The sequence below is a fragment of the Capsaspora owczarzaki genome (genome assembly GCF_000151315.2).
Source record: "Capsaspora owczarzaki ATCC 30864 unplaced genomic scaffold supercont2.12, whole genome shotgun sequence".
Taxonomy (NCBI): domain Eukaryota; class Filasterea; order Ministeriida; family Capsasporidae; genus Capsaspora; species Capsaspora owczarzaki.
In genome coordinates, this window is record NW_011887303.1 from 297,594 (window position 1) to 323,048 (window position 25,455).

General features: G+C 55.5%; 7 protein-coding genes across 7 annotated transcripts; all 7 read left to right on the plus strand.

The window, feature by feature from the left end:
- Nucleotides 1-265: 265 nt before the first annotated feature.
- On the plus strand, nt 266-6,062 carry CAOG_06687 (carbamoyl-phosphate synthase large subunit). The gene is made up of 3 exons (XM_004344258.2): nt 266-676; nt 1,142-1,248; nt 1,361-6,062. The coding sequence occupies exons 1-3, from the start codon at nt 332-334 to the stop codon at nt 5,877-5,879; spliced, it is 4,971 nt and encodes a 1,656-aa protein (XP_004344308.1). The 5' UTR covers nt 266-331; the 3' UTR covers nt 5,880-6,062.
- A 913-nt stretch (nt 6,063-6,975) lies between these two features.
- Nucleotides 6,976-10,301, plus strand: CAOG_06688 (hypothetical protein). Its single transcript, XM_004344259.2, has one exon. The coding sequence runs from the start codon at nt 7,195-7,197 to the stop codon at nt 10,153-10,155; it is 2,961 nt and encodes a 986-aa protein (XP_004344309.1). The 5' UTR covers nt 6,976-7,194; the 3' UTR covers nt 10,156-10,301.
- Nucleotides 10,302-10,927: 626 nt separating this feature from the next.
- Nucleotides 10,928-14,620, plus strand: CAOG_06689 (hypothetical protein). Its single transcript, XM_004344260.2, has 8 exons — nt 10,928-11,065; nt 11,264-11,382; nt 11,765-12,986; nt 13,119-13,225; nt 13,343-13,496; nt 13,589-13,740; nt 13,843-14,110; nt 14,203-14,620. Exons 1-8 carry the CDS (start codon nt 10,967-10,969, stop codon nt 14,419-14,421), a joined length of 2,340 nt encoding a protein of 779 aa, XP_004344310.1. The 5' UTR covers nt 10,928-10,966; the 3' UTR covers nt 14,422-14,620.
- Nucleotides 14,621-14,806: 186 nt separating this feature from the next.
- CAOG_06690 (hypothetical protein) lies at nt 14,807-16,924 on the plus strand (the record flags this gene model as incomplete). The annotated part of the gene is made up of 1 exon (XM_004344261.2): nt 14,807-16,924. One exon carries the CDS (start codon nt 14,807-14,809, stop codon nt 16,922-16,924), a length of 2,118 nt encoding a protein of 705 aa, XP_004344311.1.
- Nucleotides 16,925-17,661: 737 nt separating this feature from the next.
- CAOG_06691 (cactin) lies at nt 17,662-20,262 on the plus strand. Its single transcript, XM_004344262.2, has 2 exons — nt 17,662-19,812; nt 19,922-20,262. The coding sequence occupies exons 1-2, from the start codon at nt 18,334-18,336 to the stop codon at nt 20,159-20,161; spliced, it is 1,719 nt and encodes a 572-aa protein (XP_004344312.2). The 5' UTR covers nt 17,662-18,333; the 3' UTR covers nt 20,162-20,262.
- A 68-nt stretch (nt 20,263-20,330) lies between these two features.
- On the plus strand, nt 20,331-22,000 carry CAOG_06692 (eapp protein; the record flags this gene model as incomplete). Its single annotated transcript, XM_004344263.2, has 3 exons — nt 20,331-21,122; nt 21,234-21,441; nt 21,555-22,000. 3 exons carry the CDS (start codon nt 20,331-20,333, stop codon nt 21,998-22,000), a joined length of 1,446 nt encoding a protein of 481 aa, XP_004344313.2.
- Nucleotides 22,001-22,587: 587 nt separating this feature from the next.
- CAOG_06693 (hypothetical protein) lies at nt 22,588-25,451 on the plus strand (the record flags this gene model as incomplete). Its single annotated transcript, XM_004344264.2, has 9 exons — nt 22,588-23,426; nt 23,529-23,616; nt 23,690-23,848; nt 23,997-24,104; nt 24,186-24,543; nt 24,644-24,768; nt 24,853-24,990; nt 25,078-25,205; nt 25,289-25,451. 9 exons carry the CDS (start codon nt 22,588-22,590, stop codon nt 25,449-25,451), a joined length of 2,106 nt encoding a protein of 701 aa, XP_004344314.2.
- Nucleotides 25,452-25,455: the final 4 nt, after the last annotated feature.

Consider the following 25,455-nt stretch of genomic DNA (forward strand, 5'->3'; position numbering starts at 1 on the left):
TATCGCGCATCCATCCTCTCCCTCTCCCTCTCCCTCTACCTCTCCCTCTCCCTCTCCCTCTCCATTTCATGCCTCATGTCTTGGCTTTGCCTGTCGCTATCTATCTCTCGCACGCCATCTCTCGTGTTTCTCTTATCCTTGCTGCTCCTGGCTTACATCCATCCAAAATTGACCCGCCATATGTTTTGTTATCAAAATCACGATTTTGGCTTTATTTTTATTTTGTATTTTTTATTTTATTTTATTTCAGTCCTTTATTCTTTCTCGTCCTCATTTCCACCCCTCGGTCCCACCAACTTTCATTCATTGGTCTCTCTTTGTGTGTGTGTGAATGCTTACCATCGGATCAGGTCGTGGCCTGGCGCGCGCTGCGACAAGTGCGCTCGCCGCTCGCTCCTCGACGACTCAGTCCGGCGCCACTGTGGTGAAACCGCAATCGCCCTGCACTCCCTTGCACGCCTCCAGCGCTGCTGCCGTCGCTGCTGCCTGCTTTAGCACTGCCACTGCGCTGGCTCGCAGCAATAGCAGCAGCCTGGCTGCTCGCTTTGCCGCCCGCAACCGCAACCGGCTCTCGTCCATCGGTCGGGCGACCTCCTCTGCGGCGTCGGGTGTGTCCGCCTTATCGTACTCGTCCTCGGCGGTCGTTTCCGTCTCCACCGTCCCCACCATCATGCAGGTGAGTGTTGCGCATATATTTTGCCTTCTGAAGGCAGTTTGGTTGGTTGTCTGCTTCCTCTCTCCTTCTTTCCTCGTACCAAACAACTGAGGTAGTTTGGCGCCAAAATATGACTTCCCGCCTTTTTTTTTCCGTTGTTATCAGCTGTTTGAAGTGGAGCTTTTTTTTTTTTTTTTTTTCTCGTCTTTTCACCTCTTGACTCCTTTCCCCCACCCCCAATTCACCCCATCCCTTCGATTCTCTGCGCTTCCATTTGCACTTGAATCAATGCAACGACAATTCGGGGAGAACCACGCATGGCGACGGCACATTGCTTGAAAACGCGTCACCAGATCAAATTGTTTTGGGTGGAGCTTTTTTTCTTTCTTTCTTTTTGGGAAAACCGCCCCACGCGACTTTATCTTTGACTTGAAACGCTCACCACGCTGCGTGCTCTTTCTGTTACTTTTAAATGGTAATGTCCAGAAATCAAACGCAACCCTCGTCCTCGACGATGGAAGCTCAATCTCGGGCGTCTCGTTCGGCGCACCCGTCTCTGGATCTGGCGAAGTTGTCTTTTCAACCGCCATGGTGTAAGTCTCCACCCCCGTTGTTTTCCTCCGCATTTTCCACATGTGACTACACGCGCTTATCACTGACATTGTTGTTGACATTGTTGTGCGTGTGAACTTGCTCTGCTATCAGTGGATACCCGGAATCCCTCACAGACCCGTCCTACAGCGGCCAAATCCTCGTCATCACCCAACCGCTTGTGGGCAACTATGGCGTGCCCTCGATGGAGCGGGACCAGTTCGGTCTGCTCAAGAACTTTGAGTCGGACAAGATTCACGTTTCCGGCGTGATTGTGTCGGATTACGCGGCACAGCACTCGCACGAGACCGCGGTCGAGTCGCTTCAGCAATGGCTCGTTCGCAGCGGCGTGCCCGCCATTTCGGGCGTTGACACGCGCGCTTTGGTCAAGCGGTGCCGCGACCATGCCACATTGCTCGGCAAGATTGTCCACGACAGCGTCGACGCAAGCAGCGTGCCCTTCATCCACCCTGGGCACACCAACCAAATCGCCCTCGTCTCGCGCAAGAGCTCTGTGCTGTACAACGAGTCGGGCGATGTCACGGTGCTCGCCGTCGACTGCGGCATCAAGACCTCCATCATTCGGTGTCTTGCTGAGCAAGGCGCTCGCGTCAAGGTTGTGCCGTGGGACCACGACATTCTGAACGAAGAGTACGACGCCCTCTTTTTGAGCAACGGCCCCGGCGACCCGCTCCACGCCGAGCCGCTCATCAACCAGGTTCGCACACTGATTGCCAAGGCCACCTCCACCGCGGCCAACGGCGTCAAGCCCATCTTTGGCATTTGCATGGGCAACCAGATCATTGGCCGCGCTGCTGGCTTGAGCACCTTCAAGATGCGCTACGGCAACCGCGGTCACAACGTGCCCGCAGTCCACCAGTTCACTGGCCAGTGCATCATCACGAGCCAAAACCACGGCTATGCCGTTTCGGACGAGAGCCTTGCACAAAACACCCAATGGAAGTCGCTCTTCCGCAACGCCAACGACAACACCAATGAGGGTCTTGTCCACGTGAGCGCACCCATTGCCTCTGTGCAATTCCACCCAGAAGCCGCTGGCGGTCCTCTGGACTCCACCTACCTCTTCAAGGACTTTGTCAGCGCCGTCCGTGCCTCCAAGAGCTCTGGCGTGCTCGAGCAATGGGCGGCCACCCAGTCGCTCATGCACTGCATTCGCCCTGGCACCACCTCCGCCACGACGTCGACCTCCGCGCTGCCCATGGACTTGGCCGCCAAATCGGTCTACTTCCCCAAGCCGTCCAAGCCCACCAACATTCGCAAGGTCCTCGTTCTCGGCTCTGGCGGTCTGTCCATCGGACAGGCTGGCGAGTTTGACTACTCTGGCTCGCAATGCATCAAGGCCCTCAAGGAGGAAGGCGTCCAAACCATCCTCCTCAATCCCAACATTGCGACCATCCAGACTGGCAGCGATCTGGCCGACGCCGTCTACTTTTTGCCCGTCAACGTCGAGTATGTCGACCATGTCCTCCGCAAGGAGAAGCCCGACAGCATCCTGCTCACGTTTGGCGGCCAAACAGCGCTCAACACTGGTGTCGAGTGTGAGAAGGCTGGCGTCTTCACCAAGCATGGCGTCCGCGTCTTGGGCACTCCCATCACCACTCTGATCACGTCCGAGGATCGCGATCTCTTTGCCAAGGCCCTCGGCCAGATTAACGAGCCGGTGGCCGTCAGTCAGGCTGTTTCCACCGTCGATGACGCGCTTGCTGCTGCGGCATCGATTGGCTACCCCGTTATCATCCGCTCTGCATTCGCCCTTGGTGGCCTCGGTTCTGGCTTTGCCGACACTCCCGAGCAGTTGTCCGAGATGGCAACTCGCTCACTTTCGCTCGCCCCTCAAATCCTCGTCGAGCGCTCCATGAAGGGCTGGAAGGAAGTCGAGTACGAGGTCGTCCGAGACGCCGAGAACAACTGCATTACTGTCTGCAACATGGAAAACTTTGACCCGCTTGGCATCCACACTGGCGATTCAATCGTCGTGGCTCCATCCCAGACCTTGACTGACAAAGAGTACCACTCGCTGCGTGCCGCTGCTATTCGCATCATTCGCCACCTCGGCGTTGTTGGTGAATGCAACGTGCAGTACGCGCTCAACCCCAAGACGAGCGAGTACTGTGTGATTGAAGTCAATGCCCGCTTGTCTCGCTCGTCTGCCCTTGCTTCCAAGGCCACTGGCTATCCCCTTGCGTTTGTCGCCGCCAAGATTGCCCTCGGCCACTCGCTCCCTACTCTCCGCAACTCTGTCACCCAAACAACCACCGCCTGCTTTGAACCCAGTCTCGACTACATTGTCTGCAAAATCCCGCGTTGGGACTTGACCAAGTTTGATCATGTTTCCCGCGAGATTGGCTCGTGCATGAAGTCTGTCGGTGAGGTCATGGCCATCGGTCGCACATTTGAGGAGGTCATCCAGAAGGCCCTTCGCATGGTCGATCCCTCGGTGGACGGTTTTATGAGCAAGAACTTTACCGACGAGCAAATTCCCAAGCTGCTCTCTCGTCCCACCGACCAGCGCATCTTTGTCATCGCCAACGCAATGAAGCACAAGGGCTACACTGTCGACCAGATTTACGATTTGACCAAGATTGACAAGTGGTTCCTGCACAAGCTCGACAACATTGTCACAACTGAGCGCGCGGTCGGAGAGTTCAACACGGTCACCAGCATCGATGCCCACACCATGTCGGTTGCCAAGAAGCTCGGCTTTTCTGACAAGCAGATTGCCAAGCTGCTGCCTTCCGCCGCGACCGGGCCCGTCACCGAAATCCAAGTTCGCCAGCATCGCAAGTCGCTCGGCGTCACGCCCATTGTCAAGCAAATCGATACGCTTGCCGGCGAGTTCCCCGCCCAAACCAACTACCTCTATGTTACCTACAATGCTTCTGTCCACGATGTCGAGTTTGGCAGCCAGCAGCAGTCTGCCAAGTCCGCCCAACCCGCCGTCATGGTTCTTGGCAGCGGCAACTATCGCATTGGATCCAGTGTCGAGTTTGATTGGTGCGCTGTCAGCTCTGCCCGCGCCCTCCGCAAGATGGGTCGTCAGACCATCATGGTCAACTACAACCCGGAGACTGTTTCCACCGACTATGACGAGTGCGACCGCCTGTACTTTGAAGAGATTTCCCTCGAGCGTGTGTTGGACATTTACGACCTCGAGCAACCCACTGGTGTCATTGTTTCCATGGGCGGCCAGGTTCCTCAGAACATTGCCCTTCCTCTGTACGAGAACGGCGTCAAGATTGTTGGAACCAGTCCGCTGCAGGTCGACATGGCCGAGGATCGCAACAAGTTTTCGACCTTGCTCGACAGCATTGGTGTCGAGCAGCCCGAGTGGAGCCGTCTGTCCTCGATGCAAGACGCCCACGCTTTCAGCCAACGTGTCGGCTACCCCGTGCTCGTTCGCCCCTCGTATGTGCTCAGCGGTGCTGCCATGAACGTTGCCTACTCGCCCGCCGACCTCGAGCGCTTCCTCGGTGACGCCGTGGCCGTCTCTCCTCTGCATCCCGTCGTCATCACCAAGTTTATCAACAGCGCCATGGAAATCGACATTGATGGTGTTGCCCGCAACGGCGAGCTGCTCTCCTACGCTGTTTCCGAGCACGTTGAAAACGCCGGCGTGCACTCTGGCGACGCAACGCTTGTGCTGCCCTCGCGCGACCTGACCGCCACTTCGCACGCCTCTCTTCTCGACATTGCTCGCAAGATTGCTGTTGGCCTCAAGATTACCGGTCCCTTCAACATGCAGGTCTTGGGTGAGCGCTCGACCGACGGCTCGCCCATCCGCTTTAAGGTCATTGAGTGCAATCTGCGCGCCTCGCGCAGCTTCCCTTTCGTCTCCAAGACGCTTGGCGTCAACATGATCGATATGGCAACGCGCGCCATGGTCGGCGAGCCGGTTGAACCCATTTCCTCCAACCTGCTCAACTGGACTCTGGAAACTGCCCGGGCTTGCGGCTACCAGGCTGTCAAGGTGCCACAATTCTCCTTCACCCGTCTGGCTGGCGCCGACCCCATGCTTGGCGTTGAGATGGCCTCGACTGGCGAGGTTGCTTGCTTTGGAAAGGACAAGTACGAAGCGTACATGCATGCCCTCATGTCCACGAACGCCTTCCGCCTGCCCAAGAAGGCCGCGTTTGTGACGATGGACAATCTGACCGACACGTTTGACGTGGCTCGTGTGATTAAGCAGCTTTCTGCCTATGGCCTCAAGCTGTACGGCACAGCTCAAGCAGCCGAGTCTGCTCGCTCTGTCGGTGTTGCCAACATGGAGGTCTTTGACACTGCCAGCTCGCTTGACGCGCTTCGCTCGCATGTTCTTGACGGCTCGATCGACTTGGTCGTGAATCTGGCTGAAATCCGCGCTGAAGGCGTTACTGACGTTAACTACCGCATCCGTCGTATGGCTGTCGACCACAATGTGCCGCTCGTCACCAACGCCAAGTGCGCTGCCTTCCTGGCTGACGCACTGGTGGGCGTGCGCAAATCGGTCAACAACAAGGCCTTCCAACCTCCAGTCTACTCTTGGCAAGAATACACCTCGGGTGCATTTGATCCCGCCGTCCAGGCCGCAAATTTGAAAGCAACGGCCCCAATTCGTGCTCAAGCTTCATTGTAAAAGACGCAAGCGGGGTTTGCGGTTTGTGTTTGCCCCATTCATCATTACCATTAGCAATGACCTGTCCTTTGTTTGTTTGTTGTTGTTGTTGTTGTTGTTCGTGTCTATGCGTTTTGTCCCTGTAGTGTTCTTTTAAGGCTGTGCTTTTTGCTGTTTTTTACTATTAAAGCCGCTTATATGCAACCAAATGATTTTGAGCAACGAGTTGAAGCAGCAGAATGGAGTCTGTTGGAAGAATATGGTGGCAATCTAAATCGAACACGCCTCCGACTTTGGGGGGATTGGTCCGTCTGCCATCTCACAATGAATGGATGCAAGCAATGGATGATGTACCAGGGAGTACCAAGTGAGTGATGCATTGCGATCCGAGCTGGTCGTCAAAGAACAGGAAAGAAAATCACGAATCCGATTCTGGGTGATTCACACCAATTTTGTGTGGTATGTTCGCATAAGCCCCTATGAATTTGCTTGAGTGATTGTTGTTGTGTGAAACATTTATTCTTATTGAAGGGGAAAAAAGAAACAACATACTGTAAAGAACAGTTGTTTACAAGAATACGTACATTGAGCTGTGTTTGGCATACCGTCGTAAACCTCTGGCGAACCCCGCAGCTCATTCCAGGTCCATGTTCATGCCTGATGTAGCAAGCACTCGTACATATCATTCCACCCGACACCCCATTTCGAAGCCAGCAATTCTGACGCGCTTCGATCCCGTGCCACCAAACATTTTGAGCTTTGGAATGTCGCTGCACGACACTTGAAATACCGCAATGTGTCTCCAACTGCTGGGTGTAGCACTACCATTTCATTCGATACGTCGGACGGTACTTCCAAATGCACGAGCAACGCTGTAGGGTACAAGGGAAAGACGGACGCAAACTACGTCAAAAACCTCTGCAGACTCACAAAAAAAAAAAAACACGTTTTCCCCTGTGCCTTGCTGCGTTATCGTGCTTTGCTATTCGCGTTCTCAAAGTAGCTCATCCTTCTCAGAGTCGTTGGTTGAAGTGAGCCGCGGATTTTGCACAGAGGATTTGCATTCGCAATATCCGCAATCGTAATGCAAAATGCACACAAACCAGTCCCTTTTTTTCCCTTTTTCCTTCTCTTCTTCTTTTTTCAGCTATTTAATTCCTTGAGGGCTGTGTGTTGAACTCAAGGAGTACGATTTGCCCCAGATATCACAACCTTGGTCCTCTTCATCGCCCATCTTGCATTGAACCCCACCAATTCACAAGCGCTCGAAATCAACGAGGACGATTACAAGTAGATCTACAAAATCAAACAAAAGGGAAAAAAAATCTTACACAAAATGTCGGCGTCGTCGTCGCTATTCTACCGCCGCCGCTCACGGCTTCCGTCGAAGAGTGCGACGGCCATGCCCGTGTCTGACTCGTCGTCGTCTTCGCTTATTTCGGGTGTGGCGCGGGCTGGGCGAGCGAGTGTCTCGGCGCCAGAGATGCCCTCGCTGCCCCCGCTCGCGCTGCTGAGCGTGCCACACGAAACGTCCATTCTGCACTCGCTCGCACGGCGCCCGCTTCCCCGACTCCCCGAGCCGCAGCCCTCGTCCACCGGCAACACTCAGTCGTCGTCGTCGTCGTCACTGTCCTCGTTGTCCCCAGGGGCTGAGCTGCACCGCGCGTGTTCGGTGGCGGGTCATGCAATGGCTGACGAGGGGCGTGCTCAAATCCAAATCGCTTGTCGAGGTGCGAATTCCGATTTCGGTGAATCATCCTCCTCCTCCTCCGCCGCCGCCGCCGCTTCTGCCCCTTCTGCCCTGCACGCTTCCGACACGGCCACGGCAGTGCATGCGAGCGCTGCGCAGTCACGAACACTGCGCAGGCAGGACAACAACAGCCTCCGCCGGGCTGGCAGCGGAATGCCAACGTCGTTCGCGGTTGCGAGACCGCAGCACCTCCCTCTCCAGCCGCAAGATGATCACGTCCACCCGCAGCCTCCCCACACGTCGGCTCTTCAGCCTTCAGCCACGGGTCTCACGAGCGTCCCTCTAGCGTCAGATTGGATGGGGGCCATGGACACGGACGTGATGATGCAAGGTCTCCAAGAACAAGCTGCTGCGAGCGGCTGTCTTGATGACGCCGATGCTCAGCATATTGCCAACGACGACAACGACGACGACGATGAGGTCTTTGACGTGTTGCAACCGTACCACGCGCCCAACGATGCAAGCATCTCAGACGCACAAGGAATGGCCCACGTCGTCCCAGGCGCGCAATTGGCTCACGGTACTAGTGGCGGCGAAGCAGACGCCGCAGAAGACGCCAACCGCAACGAGCATCGTCTCATTTCGCATCCGCCCACCGCTTTTCACGTTGACGCCAGTCCTTGCACCACCACCACCACCGCCACCACCACCACCGGAATGACGACGCTGCAAGCTGCAACTGAGGCGCAAGACACCCACGACCCTGCCCTACCATCATCGCGGCTGCAACGGCACGGCTCGCTGACACGCCGAGCAAGGGTTGAGAATTCTCGCAACGTCCGCCAAACTCGGCCTCTACCCGCAAACCACAATCAGCACATTTTCCAAAGCGAGCCAGCCCAGTTTGCGCGCCGGTCTGCCCCGCATTCTCGACTCGCCAGCGCGGACAATTCGCGGCGAGCCAGCGGGCTGTTCATTGCCGAAAATGGTGAGGCGGTGCAGGTCCCCGGGCCCCTCGTTGCTGCTGCCGAAGAGCTTGGAATGGCAGTCACTACACGAGATACGTGCATGGAACAGAGCAGCTTGGAAGGATCGCTGCTGCTCGCCGAGCAGTCACCCGATCAGCCGCCAGATCCCAACCAAGTCGAGTGCGTCGACACCTTCCTCTACACGCATCCGACGCTGACCTCGCAGGATAGCGACATTCTTGTCGCGACTGCTGCCAAAAACGACTCGTCCGTCACTGCGCACCAGCGTCATGCCAAAGGTATCGTCAGGTTTACGAGCCAAGTCACGACAGAGTCGCCTCCAATGTCGGCCGCGTCGCTTTCCCCGGGCCATTTGCGCCCATGCTCTGTTTGCGAGCTGTTGGACGAGCTGCGGCCGCGAACGCTTGCCCAACTGCGCCGCCACGCCTCCAGTACTAGCTCACTCGGGCGCACGGGGGGATCTTCGCGATGCGGCTCGCACAATGCAAGTCGCTGTGGCTCCCGCGGCAGCCTCGTCGAAGCAGCAACGGGTTTGGCTCCGACAGGGCGACACCACCGACAGCGACGCTTCCTCGAGTGCGATCTATCCACTTCTTCTGCGGATGGTACTGGCGGCATCCCTGCAGAAGCCATTCATCTCGCTGTTGCTGGCGAGTTTGGTCGTCGTTCGCGTGCCAGTGGTGCTCTCAGCCGCCGACACCGCGACTCGTTGCTGTTGCTGGGTTGCGGTTCGTTCAGCGCCCCCACCAGCCCAGCGACTCATTCTCCAGTATGCGAACACCCGACTCCATTCGTGGAAACGGAGGAAGTCTGGTCGGCGTTGCTGATGCCTGCAGATCGCTCGTCGCCTGAATTCTTCACCTTTGATCTGACGAGCGAAAGCAACTTTCTGACCGACTCCACCGAGACGACCCCGAGTAGCACGCAATCACTGACCACCACTGCTGCGGCGTTCTACCAAGCGCATAATATTGCTCCTCCTCAGCTCACTGTGGATGACGAGTACACGATTGACTCGCCAAACCGCTCCGTGACGACGACTGCTGCTGCTTCTGCTGCTGCTGCTGCTTCGGCTGCTGCTGCTTCGGCTGCTGCTGCTTCGGCTGCTGCTGCTTCTGCTGCTGCCTCAATGCTGGGAGACTTCTTGGGTGCTCCTCTCCCTGCCGCGCACCTCGTCATGCAACGCTCCTCCTCTGCGCCGTCTGTCAACCGTGTGCGAACCCATCTGGAGCGTCGCCACTCGAATCGTCTCTCGTACGCCGAAAGCCAACATTTGCCGTCTCGGGCTTACGATCCCAGCCGCAAAAGCGGACCCTCGTCTGCTACCAGCAGCAGCGAAGCCCTCAACGCGGAACCTGCTGCCCCAGTCGTCTCGAGCGAACCTTTTCGACCAGATTCGGCTGCGTGGCTCCAGCGTCGACGCAGCAGCGCGACAGCGAGCAGTGTCCGAGCTGCAGCCGCGCGCCGTCCGTCTCTGAGCGGGGCTGGAGAGCGTAGCATGCTTCGGCACTACCAGTCTCGTCCCAACTCTGTCGCTCTCTCTCCAGTCTCTCTGGTGTTGCTGGGCGACGGCAAAATGGAGCCACCGCTCCTGCGCAACCGCCATTTGATTGTTTAACATATCCTAGGCCTCTGCGTGGCCTGGTCGTTGTCTTTTCCTTGTCTTTTTGTTGCCGTTCGTGGTTGTTTTTTGTGATTATTGTACAGTATTTAGCTCGACATGCACTGTTGGGCGTGTCGAGCAAGCTGCAACCAAGTACCAAATCAGAGTCAAAAAAAGGGGGGGGAATCAGTGGAAGTGCCATCCGGCGGACGCACACAATCTGCTGGACCCTCGAAGAAGGGGAGCGGCTGTTGTGAGTGCAGTCCACGTCATGTAGATTGCAAGTTCCAGCCTGCCTGGCTGATTGTATCAGTGAAACAAACTTTCCAACAGCGCCATGTTTCAAATTCTTTCTTTCCCCTCGCCCCATCCCCAACTTTCGTGATCAAGGGGAACAAAGCAAACAAGACACACAACAAAACCGAGTCGCAGTTATGATTTCACCAAAGATCTTTTAAAAAATCGAGAGTTCACTCCCAACTTTTCTCAGGTTTTGTTCAGATTTTCGCTCATCATTGGTTTTTTTTTTTTTTTTTTTTTTTGGTTTTGTTCAATTTCCATTGCGTTCTTGTCGTCGTCTTTTGCTCTGCTGCTGCTTGCCCACCCCCCCACGTCCCTCGCCTCCCAAACCCCACGTTCGTCTCTCTCATCATTCGTTCTCCTCCAAACCTCACCTTCCTCCTTTTGCTTTTTGCCTCTCCTTTCGCCAAAACGCGAACTGCAATCACAAATCTGCGATCTCACTTTTTTTTTTTTTTTTTTTGGCTTTTCGCCCTTCTTCCTGCTGCAGATCTCGGATTGCCGCGTCCCTGTCGAGCCTCACGTCATGTCGTTCCAGGACTTTGTTGACGAGTGCGAGATGCGCGACGGCGTGCGCTGGTCGTGGAACGTCTGGCCTTCAAGCCGCATCGAAGCCACCCGAATGGTACGCCTCGTCTTCCCTCCTCACCATCATCTCCCATCAGAGAGTCAACCAAGTCTGTGCGACCCGACGAGTGGTTGCGTTGTGAACGGCGTGTTGGCGCCTGCGATGGACGAACTGAACGACCCGTTGCATTGCTACTCTTCCTCAATACTGTCCCGCTGCTGACTCGCCAACTCCTCTCGCCTCGAATCACAACAGGTCGTGCCTGTCGCAGCCATGTACACTCCGCTGAAGCCGCGTGAAGACTTGCCGCCGATTTATTACGAGCCCGTTCTTTGCGGCAAAACCACCTGCCGTGCAGTGCTCAATCCGTACTGGTGAGTTTGGCTCGTGTTTCGATTGCTAGTGTACCACAACAGTTGTTGTCTCGTTTGAGGTGCTGTCGTGGCACGTTTCTTATGCCTCGTTGGCATTGGAGGAAGGTGGAGGGGGGGGGGCAATGCGACTGCGTGGCAATGCGACTGCGTGGCAACGTGCCGACGATTGCAGTTGTCGTCGTGGCGAACGACCCGACCCGTCGCTCTTTTGGCAAACCGCTGAAAGGGTTTTGGCAAAATGTTGCTATTCTTGATGATGGCGGTGGTGGTGGTGGTGCTGTTCTTCCAAAACTCCTCACCCGTCTTGCACGAAAAAATTTTCATTGTTTTTGGCTCACTCGATCTGAAAACCCCCTTGCCCCACTTGCCCCACTCCCAATAGCTCGATTGACGTGCGTGCCAAGCTTTGGATTTGCCCATTCTGCTTGCAGCGCAACCAATTCCCAGCACATTACCGTGAAATTTCAGAGCAGCGCTTGCCCGCCGAGCTGCTGCAAAAGTTTTCGACCATCGAGTACACGTTGCAGCGAGGCGCGACGCTGCCTCCGATCTTCCTGTTTGTGGTTGACACTTGCATGGATGACGAAGACTTCCAGGCTCTCAAAGACTCGCTCATCATGTCGCTCAGTCTGATGCCCCAAAACGCCCTGGTCGGCCTGATCACCTACGGCACAACCGTCCAAGTCCACGAGATTGCCTATGCAGAGTGCTCAAAGAGCTACGTCTTCCGCGGCACCAAGGACTTTGCTGCCAAGCAGGTGCAGGATTTGCTTGGTCTGCAAACGGCCGCCGCTCGTCCCCAACAGCAGCAGCAGCAACAGCAGCAGCAGCCTGGGCAGCCGCAACAGGCGCCGCAGCCCCAGATTGGCGGTGCACCCGGCACCTCGCGCTTCCTTCAACCAATCTCCGAGTGCGACTCTGCCCTCACTGCCATCATCGAGGAGCTGCAGCGTGACCCGTGGCCAGTCGCCAACGACAAGCGACCACTGCGCAGCACTGGCGTTGCCCTTTCGGTCGCCGTCGGCCTGTTGGAGTGCACCTTCCCAAACACTGGCGCACGCGCCATGCTGTTTATGGGTGGCCCCGCCACTCAAGGCCCCGGCATTGCTGTCAGCAACGAGCTCAAAGAGCCCATTCGCTCGACCCACGACATTGAGAAGGACAATGCAAAGTACCTCAAGAAGGCCCTGAAGCACTACGACGCGCTCGCCAAGCGTGCTGCCAACAACGGCCACATTATTGATGTGTTTGCCTGCGCGTTCGACCAACCCGGTCTGCTCGAGATCAAGCCCTGCCCCAACCTTACTGGCGGTCACATGGTGATGGGTGATTCGTTCAACACCTCCCTCTTCAAGCAAACATTCCAACGCATTTTTGCCAAGGACAACAAGGGCGAGTACAAGATGGCCTTTGGTGCCACGATCGATGTTCAGGCGACTCGCGAACTCAAGATTTGCGGCATGACTGGCCCCGGTATCTCTTTGGCCAAGAAGGGGCCCTGCGTGTCTGAAAACGACATTTGCCTTGGTGGAACTAGCGCTTGGAAGCTGTGCGGTATTGATCAAGCGACGACATGCGGCTTTTTCTTTGAAGTTGTGGGACAGGTGAGATATTTCTTTGTGTTTGGTTGGTGTTTGTCGCCATGGATGGCTTTCCATCTTTGCCTTCATTCGCTCACTCTGTTGTTGTTGGTTTGGTTGTTGTTATTGTTGGGTTTCGTTTCCTTCTTGGTGTAGCATCAAACTCCTGTTCAACCTGGACAGCGAGCCCTCGTCCAGTTCACCACCCAGTATCAGCATTCGTCCGGTCAGCGACGGCTCCGTGTGACTACCATTGCTCGCAAGTATGTTCCAGTTGTTGTTTGATTGTTGTCGCTTTGGGTTGGATCTGGACTGGAGCATCTCATGAACAATGGCTTGGTTTTTTTGTTGTTGTTGTTGTTTTTTCTGTGTGTTTGTAGTCTTGTGGACGCGGCTACCAACCTTGGCGCAATCGCGAGTGGCTTTGATCAAGAAGCTGCCGCTGTTTTGATGGCGCGCATTGCTGTTTTCCGCGCCGAGAACGATGAAGGACCCGATGTGCTGCGATGGCTCGACCGCATGCTCATTCGTCTGGTGAGTTCTTGTATTCCACTTCTCATCCATTCTGCGTTCTTCAGAGTACTCATTTTTGGGGGCGGGGACTTTTGCCCTTTTTACTTGCACAGTGCCAAAAGTTTGCCGACTTCCGAAAGGACGAGCCTGGCTCGTTCCGACTTGCCGAAAACTTTTCGCTGTATCCGCAGTTCATGTTCCACCTTCGTCGCTCGCAGTTCTTGCAATCCTTCAACTGCAGTCCTGACGAATCGTCTTACTACCGGTGAGTGCTTTGGCTGGCTGATTGTTTGGGAGCCGAAATTGTGTTTGTTGATTTTTTTCTGTTTTTTTTCGTTTTGGTCAACTTTTCCGTGCCTCCTTCCAGCCACAAGCTCAACAAGGAAGACGTCACCAACTCGCTCATCATGATTCAGCCGACACTGACATCTTTCAGTCTGAACGGCGAGCCAGTTCCAGTGATGCTCGATTCGCAGTCAATCCAGCCCGATCGCATCCTGCTGCTTGACACGTTCTTTTACATTCTTATCTTCCACGGCGAGACGATTGCCCAATGGCGCAAGCAAGGCTATCAGAACCAGCCCAACTTTGAGAACTTTAAAAATCTGCTTGCCGCACCCGTCGCCGAAGCACAGGTAACGCATTCTACCTTTGTCATGTTTTGGTTGCGAGCGTGATTCTAACGTGTTCTGGGTTTGCGCTTTCTTTGCTCTCGTTGCTTGCTTAGCAACTTTTGGTCAGTCGCTTCCCTCTGCCTCGCTACATTGATTGCGACCAGGGTGGCAGTCAGGCTCGCTTTTTGCTTTCCAAAGTCAATCCGTCACAAACCCACAACTCGGCCAACGTGTATGGTCAGGAAGCGGGCCTTCAAGTGCTTACCGACGATGTCAGCTTGCAAGTCTTTGTTGATCACTTGAAGAAACTGGCTGTTTCGAGCTCGTCGTAAAGGATCCGACATTCGTGATTTTTGTTTGCTTTTTTCTTTCTTTTCGGCTTGTATTGTCGTTGTGATTGTTGTTGTTTTGTTGTTGTTTTGTTGTTGGTCTGGAGGGTGGTGAATTTTGCGTGACCGCGCTTGCTAGCAACGCCTCCGAAAAAAAAAATCAAATGTTTGTGGAAACGGTTTTATCGCAAAGGATGCAGAACCCCCTGCTCCTTTGTCATGCGAGATATATCATCAGTCGAGGAGTTGAATTGGGGATTTGCTGAGCGCGCTCAGAATCAGTCTTCGTTTCGCAGAGTTCAGCTTTTCCCCCCCCCCCACCCCGCGCCTCCTCTCAATACATCCGCCACCGTCCATTGGACACGCTCCAACTCTCAACTAGCTGCGAATGCGTGCCATTCCGCGTCGCTTTGTCCTTCGTCCTGGGCTGCTCCTGGCGGGACTCGTCATTGCTGGCGCATTGGGAGCTGTGACGTGGTCGTGGCAAGCGTCCGTCGCCGCCAATCTCGAGTGCGGCATGCAGCAGGCTGGACTCCAAGCACAGATTGAATTGCTGCTGCGTCAGTCGGATGCTCTGGACGAGCGACTCGAAGCCGCCAAGTTGGACGCGGCAAATCGACAATCTGCCGCCAGCGAGCAAGAACACGCGCGCCAGGTCGAACTCGCACGCAGCGCACAGCTCGAATCGCGAATTGCAGACTTGGAACTGGATCTCTCAGAAGCTCGGAGGGCGCTGGTCGTCGTCGAGAAGGAACGCGATGATGCTCGTCGAGCTGCAGCTGCTGTTGCTCCCAAGGGTGATGATTCGGATCCGTCCGAATGCAATCCGGCACACGGACTGGCCGTTCTCAGCCCGGCTCCGGCGACGAGCACCACACCTCGAGAGTACCATCACTTGCTGCAGTTCCACTGGACGGCGTTCGATCTCAAGTTTGAGTACGACTCGGCTCAGGCCAGTCCAATCACGCCGCTCAAGTACGGCGCCTCGGCGGAAATCGACGCCGTGGTCCAGGCAGCGCGTAAATGGACGAGTGAGGAGCTCCAAGCACAAGGAGATACGCTGGTCGATGTTATTCGACCGCTTGGGGGACTGCGACGCGTTGACCGTCGGGCAGGACGCGAGTACATTGTCGAGATTTTGCTTCGACAAAACGCCACGGGCATCGAGACAATCCGACGGATGCACTTGTCGCGTAGTCTTGGTCCTCTCGTGCTCAGCGGACAAGTAGTGGACTATCCCATTGTTTCCGGCAGCACGGATGTTGTCGAAGTGCCGCCGGCACCCCTCACCGGTAAAGCCCTCATTGAAGCGCGAAACAAAGAAGCCATGGCACGGATGCAAGAAAAGCTAGCAGCCGAAAAGCAACAGCAGCGCGACCAGCAGCAAGCACGATTTCAGGAAGCGGCGGCACGGCAACGCCACCTGCAGCCACTACAGCAAGACCCCCTCGCTCAATCTCCCAAAACCGGACGAAGGCCTCTTGCCCTCCCATCGTTTGATAACCAGGATCAACCAGGAAACGGCGCTATGGGAGTCATTACTCGTGAATTGCCCGGCAATCCGCCGTTTGTCGTCGACGAAGCCACCATTCATTTCATTGTGCCTCTCGCTGGTCGTGCAGACCAGCTCGACCTCCTGCTACACAACATTCTCTTCTTGGCCAAGCAAGACAAGAATGTTGCACTGGTTCTGGTCGATTTTTTGCAAGGAGATCACAACAAGCTCGAGTCCAACGTCAGCATCCAACGGCAGCTTGGCGAGTTGCAGGCGCTTCGGTACTTTCGGAAGGTGGAAGTAAACGAGACATTTTCTCGTGCGCGAGGACTGGCGATCGGCACTGCCCACACTGTGCGAAGTCCCGTTGTACGACGACAACTGGGTCAGATTGTGCACGACCAACAACCGGCTCGACCCATTGCCTCTTCCTTTCGCCAGCCACCAGCACCTCCAAGTACAGACGCGCTTGCCTTCTTTTGTGATGTGGATATGGAGGTGCAGCTTGGGTTTTTACGACAGTGCCGACAGAATGTGGTTCGAGGAGAGCAGGTGTTTGCTCCCATTGTCCATTCGCTCTTTCGCAACCAAGCCTCCCACATTACCCCAGACTCTGGCTTTTGGCGGTACTATGGCTTTGGCATGATGTGCACTTTTGCAAGCGATTTCGACGCTGTTGGCGGATTTGGCACAAAGCAATTTGACTTTTGGGGTCATGAAGACGTCCATCTCGTCGACACCTTCCTGGCTCGAGGCTACCGGATATTCAGAGCAGTCAGCACTCCCTTGTATCACCGGTGGCATGACAAAGTCTGCAACAGCACAGTCCTGAGCCCCGAGTCGTACACTGCGTGCCAAACAACGCGCGGGCTTCACGTTGGCTCGAACAAGGAACTGGCCGGCATGGTTGCCAACTACGAGACAAGAATTCCCGACCTAGTCGGCACCATTGAGACGCTGCAAGCATCAGTGAGTCGTCTTCAGCGCGAGCGAGGCATTGTTCCCGACTGACCTGGCAGATTTTTTTGTTTGTTTTTTCTCCGAGCCACCAACTCGAATAGAATAAGAATAGCAACAATAATAGCATGTGGAATCTCATGGACCAGATTGTCAACAAGTGCAAACAGGAAAACAGGAGGAGAGGGAACACTTGTGAGTGGCTCGTCCAACAGCGCTTTTGGATGAACCGTTCCAGATTGAGGTCAGATTGAGGTCAGACTGATCTGTTGAATTAGAGTGGCAAGGAGAGCAAACCAAGCAAACCGATCTGAATTCACCTTCCAGTTCAATGCAACTCAGTCGCTGTTTTTCTCAGACAAGAAACCAGCCACACCTTCCAGCAACAAATGTCGGAATCACGCCGCGACCGAGAACTCCGCGAGCGCGACCGAGAGCGTGACGAGCAACGCACTGACGACGGGCGACGCAGCGAGCGCGACGAACGAGAGCGAGACCGAGACCGAGACCGAGACCGAGACCGAGAGCGCGAACGAGACAGAGAGCGAGACAGAGAACGAGACCGAGAGCGAGATCGCCGCTCGCACCACCACAAGCGTGGTGACGAGAACAATGACCGTGATGATGGCGGCCGCGAAGGCAGTCGCGCAGACAAGGACGACAACGAGCGCCGCGGCAGCTCGAGTCGAGACACTGCTGCTGCCTCATCATCATCGTCATCGTCATCTGATAGGAGGCGACAGGAGCACGGAGCAGACAACAAGGACGCGGCGGCGGCGGCGGTGCGGTCGTCAAGCTCAAGGCACGACGACGACGACGACGACGACGACGATCGCGAGCGAGGGCGAAGCAGGCACAGGAGCCGCTCGCCGTCGTCATCATCCAAGTCAAGCAAGAGCAAGAGCAAGAGCAAGAGCAGCAGGAGGAGATCGTCGTCGGCGTCGTCGGCGGGATCGGCGTCGGCGTCGTCGTCGTCGTCCAGGTCACAATCTCCAGACGACAGACGATCGCGTTCTGCTCGCAAATCGTCGAGCTCGAGCTCGAGGCGAAAGTCCCATCGCCGTCGTGATAGCAGTGACAATAGCAGCCAGAGTGGCAGCAGTGATGATAGCGCAAGTGAGGACAGCGACAACACAGCCCACCACCGTCACAGCAGCGATCGACGCGCTTCGTCGAGCCGTGCAAGCTTGGAGGCCAAGGCAGAGCGCGAACGAGCTCGAGCAGAGAAGGCTGCCAACAAGGCCCGCGAGACGCCCGAGGAGAAGCGCGCACGCCGCCTTGCAAAGAAGGAAGCCAAGCGAAAGAAGAAGCTTCTCGAGCTTGGCTGGACAGAGCAGGAGGTGGCAGGCTACACCAACACCGACAACCCGTTTGGTGACACGCACTTGCTGGAGCGCTTCAACTGGGCCAAGAAGAACGCGTCAAACCGCGACAGTGGCCTGTCTGACGCCCAGATTAAGCAGATGGAAAAGGCAAGGCACGACGAGAACCGACGCGAGCTTGAAAAGGTCAAAAAGCGGCGTTTGGAACGCGAGCGCGAACAATTAGAGCGCGACGCCGAACGCACACGCATGATGCGCGAAAACGAGGGCTCGGCCTACTCCCAGTGGGAGGCAAAGGAGGACGAGTTCCACCTCAACCAGGCCAAGATGCGCTCGCAGCTCCGCCTCGCCGACAATCGCGGCAAGCCGATCGATCTTCTGGCGCACTATGCAACAAACTTTGAGAATGTCGAGAACTTTGACCTCCAAGAGCCGTACCATGTGCTGCGCGGCCTGACTCAGGAAGATTTGGAAGACTTGAGCGCCGACATCACCCTGTATGCGCAACTCGAAAAGGGGTCGCATGTGGACTACTGGGCAGACATTAGCACCCTCTGCCTGGATGTTCTCAACCACCGGAAAACAGGCGGCGCAAACAGCAGCACCGTCAGCGGCGCGGTCAAGGCGGATGTCTCGAAAATCTTTTTGGGCAAAACCCCTTCGCAGCTCATTGCCCTTGGCCAGCAAATCCAGAACAAAATTGCCGCGTCAGGCACCACGGGTGTTGATGTGGAGTACTGGGAAACGTTGGCCGTCAAGCTCAAGGTTCACATGGCTCATGCCAGGCTGCGCGACAGTCACATGCAGATGCTCAAGCGAATGCTCGCGGAACTCAAGCGCATGCAGGGGCTGCAGCAGAGTGCCCAGCGCCAGCAACGCGCCGTTCTTGAGCAAGAGCAGCGGCGTCTGCTGCAAGGCTCTGGCCATCAGGGTGAGTCCGTCTTTGACGAGGCCGACTTGCTCACCGTGGATGCGGACGCAGCTGACGCTTTCAACAAGAAGCGATTGGCTGAGCGTCAAGCGCTTGGTCCAGCTGCCGACGATCAGGATGACGACGCTGAAGACATGGATGAAGAGGCCGATTTGGACGATGCCAAGTACGCCGAAGAGCGGCAACGCATTTTGGAGGCTGGCATGCGGTTTGAGCTGCCGCTCTTGTCGGCCGACTCTGTGCTGGATGCGGAAATTCTCAATCCAGAAGACGATCAAGCCAATCTGGACGAACAACGGCGGCGTGTCGCTGCCGAAGTCGCCGAGGCCGCCGCGACAGGCGAGTTTGCGACCGAGTGGGCTGGCCAACAGGCAGCCGCAGCAGCAGAAGACCTTGCGGGCTCGCTCCTGGGCAATCCCGAGGAACATCCCGATTTGCGACCGTTCGACGACAGTAGCACAACCTTGGACTTGTTCCGCAGCGAAGCCTCCAAGAGCATGGAAGAGGATGAACAGGCATTCAACGTGGACATTCCTCTGCAACCGCAGCAGTTTAGCGACAAGTATCGTCCTCGCAAGCCGCGCTTCTTCAACCGCGTGCACACTGGCTTTGATTGGAATTTGTACAACCGCAAGCATTACGACAAGGAGAATCCTCCGCCGAAGGTTGTTCAAGGCTACAAGTTCAATGTAAGTTCTGTCAGCTTGTGCAGCTCGAGCGAGGAGTGTTGGTGGTTTTTGCTCGTCGTTTGACCTAACGCCATTTGTCTTGTTGTTGTTTGCTTGTACGACACTGCAGATTTTCTATCCCGACCTTTTGGACAAGTACGCAACTCCAAAGTACTTTTTGGAACGTGATCCGACGTCGCCCGACTTTTGCATTATTCGCTTCCAGGCTGGACCTCCTTACGAGGACATTGCGTTCAAGATTGTGAAACGCGACTGGGAGTATTCGCATCGCTTTGGCTTCCGCTGCCAGTTCCAGCGCGGCGTCTTCCAGCTTTATTTCCGCTTCCAGCGACTTCGCTATCGTCGCTAATAAGTTTGTGTGTGTGTGTGCGCGCGCTGTGCATGGTTGTTGCTCCTTTGTTGGTTTGTCCAAGATTGGTTGTTGTCAAACACAGTTCAGAACAATGTTTCGTTTTTCTTATTTTTTTTTTAAACACAATTTCTTTTGCCAGTCATATTTTATTTCGTCAGCTCCTCCCATGCAACCTCAGTCAGCACCAATGCGTGTTGGAGCCGGGATGGGACCAGTCCGTCCGCCCTTGTTTGGACTCGCATACGACCAAGCGCACGCGGACGACGACGACGTTGACGACGACGACGACGAACGCAGCGCTTCTGGCTTTCGTGGCTATGATGATGATGACGGTGATGATGATGATGATGACGATGAGCAGCTCGGTCTGCGAGTCGACGGAGGGATGGCTGGGCGCGATCTCGACGAGGACGACGGCGGTGATGACCTTGAGGACGAGGCTGCGGGTGGACGGTCGACGGATCCGCGACGCCGCGAGCTGCTCGAGTTTGAGACAGACATGCTGCGTGACATGATCATGGCATTCAAGGTGGACGAGAAGCGCGAGCGGGCGCGGGAGAAGCAGGCACAGGCCGACGCGGCGCTGGCTGAAGCAAAACGACGACGCCACGAAGCGTGGCTGGAAACGCACCCAACACCTGGGAGCGCGCCGGAAAAGGCATCAGGAGCATTCGAGGTGCCATTGCAAGCTACTGCGCAAGCGGGAGGGTCGTCCCGGCAGGACTCGACGACGCGCACGGTGCGAACTGCCCCGTTCGTCCTGAATTCGCACCAGGCATTCAACGCAATGCCTACGCCGTGGTCGGACCGCGCCAAAGTTGCTGACGTTGCAGGGAATGGTCAGAGCGGTCAGAGTGCAAGCCGGATGGATGTGAATGCTGGCGAAAGTATTAGCGAGGCGGATTTGCTTGAAGAAGTTGTGCGCAACCATGCTCAGGCGACCAAAGAACAACAACAGGTAAGCAACGCTTTGTAGATGTGTGCATTGTCGTTGGCGCGGGAGCTTTCACGGAATGCTGACAATGATGCATTCATTTCACTGCATTGAATTTGCTGGGCCAAAACGCAGAAATTCTACGACGACAGCTACTTTGATTCGGATGAGGAAGAGCTGGAAGTCGACCCGCATGCTTCCACCAACAATAGCAACAACAATAAGCCACAATCACGGCGGCGGCGAGTAGCGCAGCCGACAAACGAGGATTTGATGTATGATCCCGTTGTGGACGATGAGGACGATCGGTGGATGCAGCAGCAGCGGCAGTTTTACCGCAACGGTGAGTGGCATGGATCCCAAGCGCAATGCAGGACGCTCACTCAACTGTTGTACTCATTCAACACTGGCCTGGGGTTGCACGCTTGCCTTGGTATTTGACTTTCTGTGTGATAGGCATCGATCCATTCAAAACCTCCACCGAAGCAAAAGCCTCAGAGCCGCCCAATTCGGCAAACTCGCAACAAGCAGCCCAACCATCGAAGGCTCGTATCGAAAGCGACGCCATCCTATCGTGTCCATTTTGCTGGACCACTGTGTGCATCGATTGCCAGCAGCACACGCAATACAACAACCAATTCCGCGCAGTGTTTGCGCTCAACTGCACGATTGCGCGCGCCGAGCAATTACAACCCGGTGCTCAACCAAGTTCCAGCAGCAGTAGCAAGAGCAGCAATCGTAACACGCGCAAAAATCGCAAGCTCTCTCGCGGCCAAAACGACGCCGCCGCCGACACTGGACCGCTACATCCTGTGCGCTGCACCGAATGCAACACCGAGCTCGGCGTCATTGACGGCGACGAAGTCTACCACTTTTTCAACGTCCTAGCCAGTGCCTCGTAGCTGTTGATGTTGCTACTTTTTGTTGTTTCTGGCTTCGTGTTGTTTGCCTTCATTCATGTTCATTGCTCAGTTACAGTTTATCTTCAAATTCAGCTTCTCAGTCTCACTTTTCGTTGTTGTTGCTTTCTTCGCGAGTTTCCAGATTTCCCAAAGTTTCCCAAAGTTTCCCAAAATTTCCCAAATTTTCTCAGATTTCTCTCAGATTTCTCTCAGATTTCTCTCAGATTTCTCTCAGATTTCTCTCGAGGCGTGTGAATGCACTCGGTTGAGCCGCCGAGCAGTGCCGTTCCCCTGCGTCACCACGCCCCGAGCGACCTCTGATCGTGCCGGCAGTCCACGCACAGCAGCCCGAATCGAGCTCGTATGCGCGCGCATTCGCAGTGGCCAACGCGCTGGCTGGATTGCCCAATGCATTTCCACACGCCGCCCGACGCATTGACGTGACGTCGGACAAGCCATTCGGAAGCATCCACGGCACTGCAGGCACGACCACGACAAACAGTGGCAGTCCTGGAGTGCCTCAACCTGGGGGTTCGAGTCACGATCAAGCCAGCCACTCTTCTGGTCAAGTTCCGCTCTGGCTGTACATGGACCACGCGTCACAGACTGCGGTGATGCTCCTGGCCATTGCTCCGTATGGAGGTTGTACGCTGCACCATCTGATTACGGCATCGAATGTGCTCAACCCTGCTGCGGGGCGATCGACGTCGTCGCCAGGCACTCCTTCGCCAATGACCTCGCACGAGCTTACCAAACCACCCAGCCAACCCGAGTCAAGGCAACTACCCCCGCAGGAGAGTGCTGAAGTTGTGTCAGAGCCTGATGAGCAGCAATTAAGGCGCGCTCAGCTTGCAGCGCTCAGTTTTGCCATCGCCTGCAGCTCAAAGGTGCTCTTGCTTGGCTCTTCGAGCGGAGGCACAGTCCAGGTGCCATTTACCATTGTAACTGAGCTCTTGCCTCGAGCGACACGGCTGCTCCGAGAAATGGCGCCGTCCATTGTGCTCCCGGAACCTTGCCAACTTTCGGTGCTGCATTCACCTGGCGAGGCTCGCTTTGACTTTGCGGCATCGGCTGCGGCCCTCCGCGCCGTGCTACTGCAACATCTCTTGGATCCCACCGTATTGAGTGTACCAGCGAATGACGCGCAGTTGCTCATCTGCGAGCCTTTCGACCCGAAACGCGGCGGCGGGTCTGTTGACGCCATCATCGGGCTCTTTGCGCGAACCCAGCTGATGCCGAATGGCCGTGCATCCGCGCCGTTCGTTGCTCATGAATGGGCCAAGCAGCGGTCGCGCGCTTTAAAACTCGAAAACCATCTAATTGAATTCGTCGCCACCATTCGGGAGCATCTCTTTCCCTCATTTACTCCTCCACAGCGAGAGATACAGCGTCGCCTAGCCGATCCGGATTTGATTTTTGCTCGCAGGTATTACGCTTGAAAGTCCAGCGGTGTGACTGGGGTTGAAAGTTTCGTTGTCATCTAACTTGCGGTGTTTTTTTTTGTTTTTTTTTCTCTACCCCAAAACAGACAATGTGAACGAGCTCTTGCTTTTGGTAAAAATGTCTACCTTGACTCTTTGCCGGCAGTGTACCACGAAGATGTGCATCGTTCTCAGGCAAGTGGGCAGTCTGCGGAATATTGCTTCCGCTTAACCTACTCACTTCCTCTCTCGTCTTTGTTGCACCCAGTCCAAGAAGGCCGTGCGCGCGTATCTGCTGAATGCGTGCGTTGGTCCATACCAAGCTTCTTGTCTGCAAACGCTAACAGAGTCGTGCCTCGCTGTTTGGCAGAACGGTCGCATGGCCTGCTCTGCCGTCAGTGTTGCGGGACTGCGATGTGAGAATCCGGTAGGTTATTGGTGCTCTGAGCTGGATTGGGCAGTGAGGGTTTCTCCATCGCCCCGCTTCAGTCACTTTGTTGGCGGCGCTTGTTGCTCATATTACAAATTTACACTTGCTGACTTTCTCATGGTCGGACTGGCCAACCTCTCGACAGGCCGCCGCAGCCGATAGTCCAGCTCATCAACACTCCGCATACCCATTGTCTGGACTGTGTCCCTGCGGCATGACAAAATGTCTCCCTGCGAGCCAGTATCAACTCGAGGTCAGAAGTCTTTGTTGCGTTTTGATCACATGTAGAGCATTTTCGACCTGACTGATGAGCGGGGTTTGTTTGACTCGGCAGGATGCCAACATGTACGGTGCCGAAGCTGACTGCTGTCGCCAGCTCGTCCAGTTTCGACCCAGTCTTGTCCAACAAATCAGCAAATCGTCGGATGTGCCAAACCCCAGGAAGCAGCAACATGAGCTGTCTCCTTCGAAGGTCGGCATTTTTATCGCTTCGGCCAAGCGGTACAAGCGCAAAAACGGACTGCCATCGCCGCCATTTGCAGAGGACGGTCGGTTTCTGAAAGAGTGGGACGTTTATGCCACTGGCAGCAAGAGTGGACTCGGCACCAGTCAGAAAGCGGCACGCGACGATGCGTGGCAAGTGACACAAGTTGATGCCCTCGGAGGCGTCGCGTGGCCCTCGCCGCAAGAATGTATGACAGAGATGGCGCCCTAACGAGCTACACAGTACACAGGGATGGGCTCTAGTGGTTTCTTCATCTTACTTGACATGGGTTTGTACGTCTCTGTTAGCCTCTCAATCCAAGGCCTCGGCTCGCGTTTTGATTGGAATTGCGTACGAAGACCAAGCCGCCACCTGTCATGCGCGATGCATCCCGATTGTCTGCAAAAGTGACCCGGCTCCCTCCAGCTCCCACGTAAGCACGGAAAGCGCGGATTCTCGTGCTCAACCACTCTACTTGTATTCCCTGCTTACTTTGATTGTGCGCTCTGTTGCACAGGTATCGTTGGATGTTGGTTCCATCCCAATTTTCCGGCCGTGCTCTGACTGTTCACACAATGCTCAGTCGCAATTGTCGCACCTGTTTGTCGTCACGCCCGGAGCTGCTTTCCGGACTTTTCTCAAGCTCGCGGTAAAGGTGCGTCTTTCTTTTTGGATATTTCTATTTCCTTCGCCTCGCGCATGGTTTTTCGCTGATTCTGATGAATTGGGGCGCCCGCAACAGTTTCGGGTTCGATCGACCACCGCATCTCCCAAAGCCGGGCCCGCCCCTGAATCCTTGTTTGAATTTGCTTTGGGTGGCTTGGAAGCGTTAGAACTTCCTGCTGATTCGTTTATTTCCATTCGATTTCCGTAAGAGTCGGCGAATTCGAGGTCGGTCTGTTTTTGGAGGGCTTGTTCTCTCATCCCTGTCCAATTGTCTGTTGTTGCATTAGGCGGCACTATGTCACCGCGCAGGGAGTCTGGATGCCAATCCCTACATTCATCAATCCCGATTCCGCAGTTCCGTTCCGGTCGTCCCGTCCGGACTGCGCGTTCGCCTTTGTGGGGGCAGAGTTACAGCCAGGCTTTCTTTCAGTTACGCATTCCACATCATAACGAA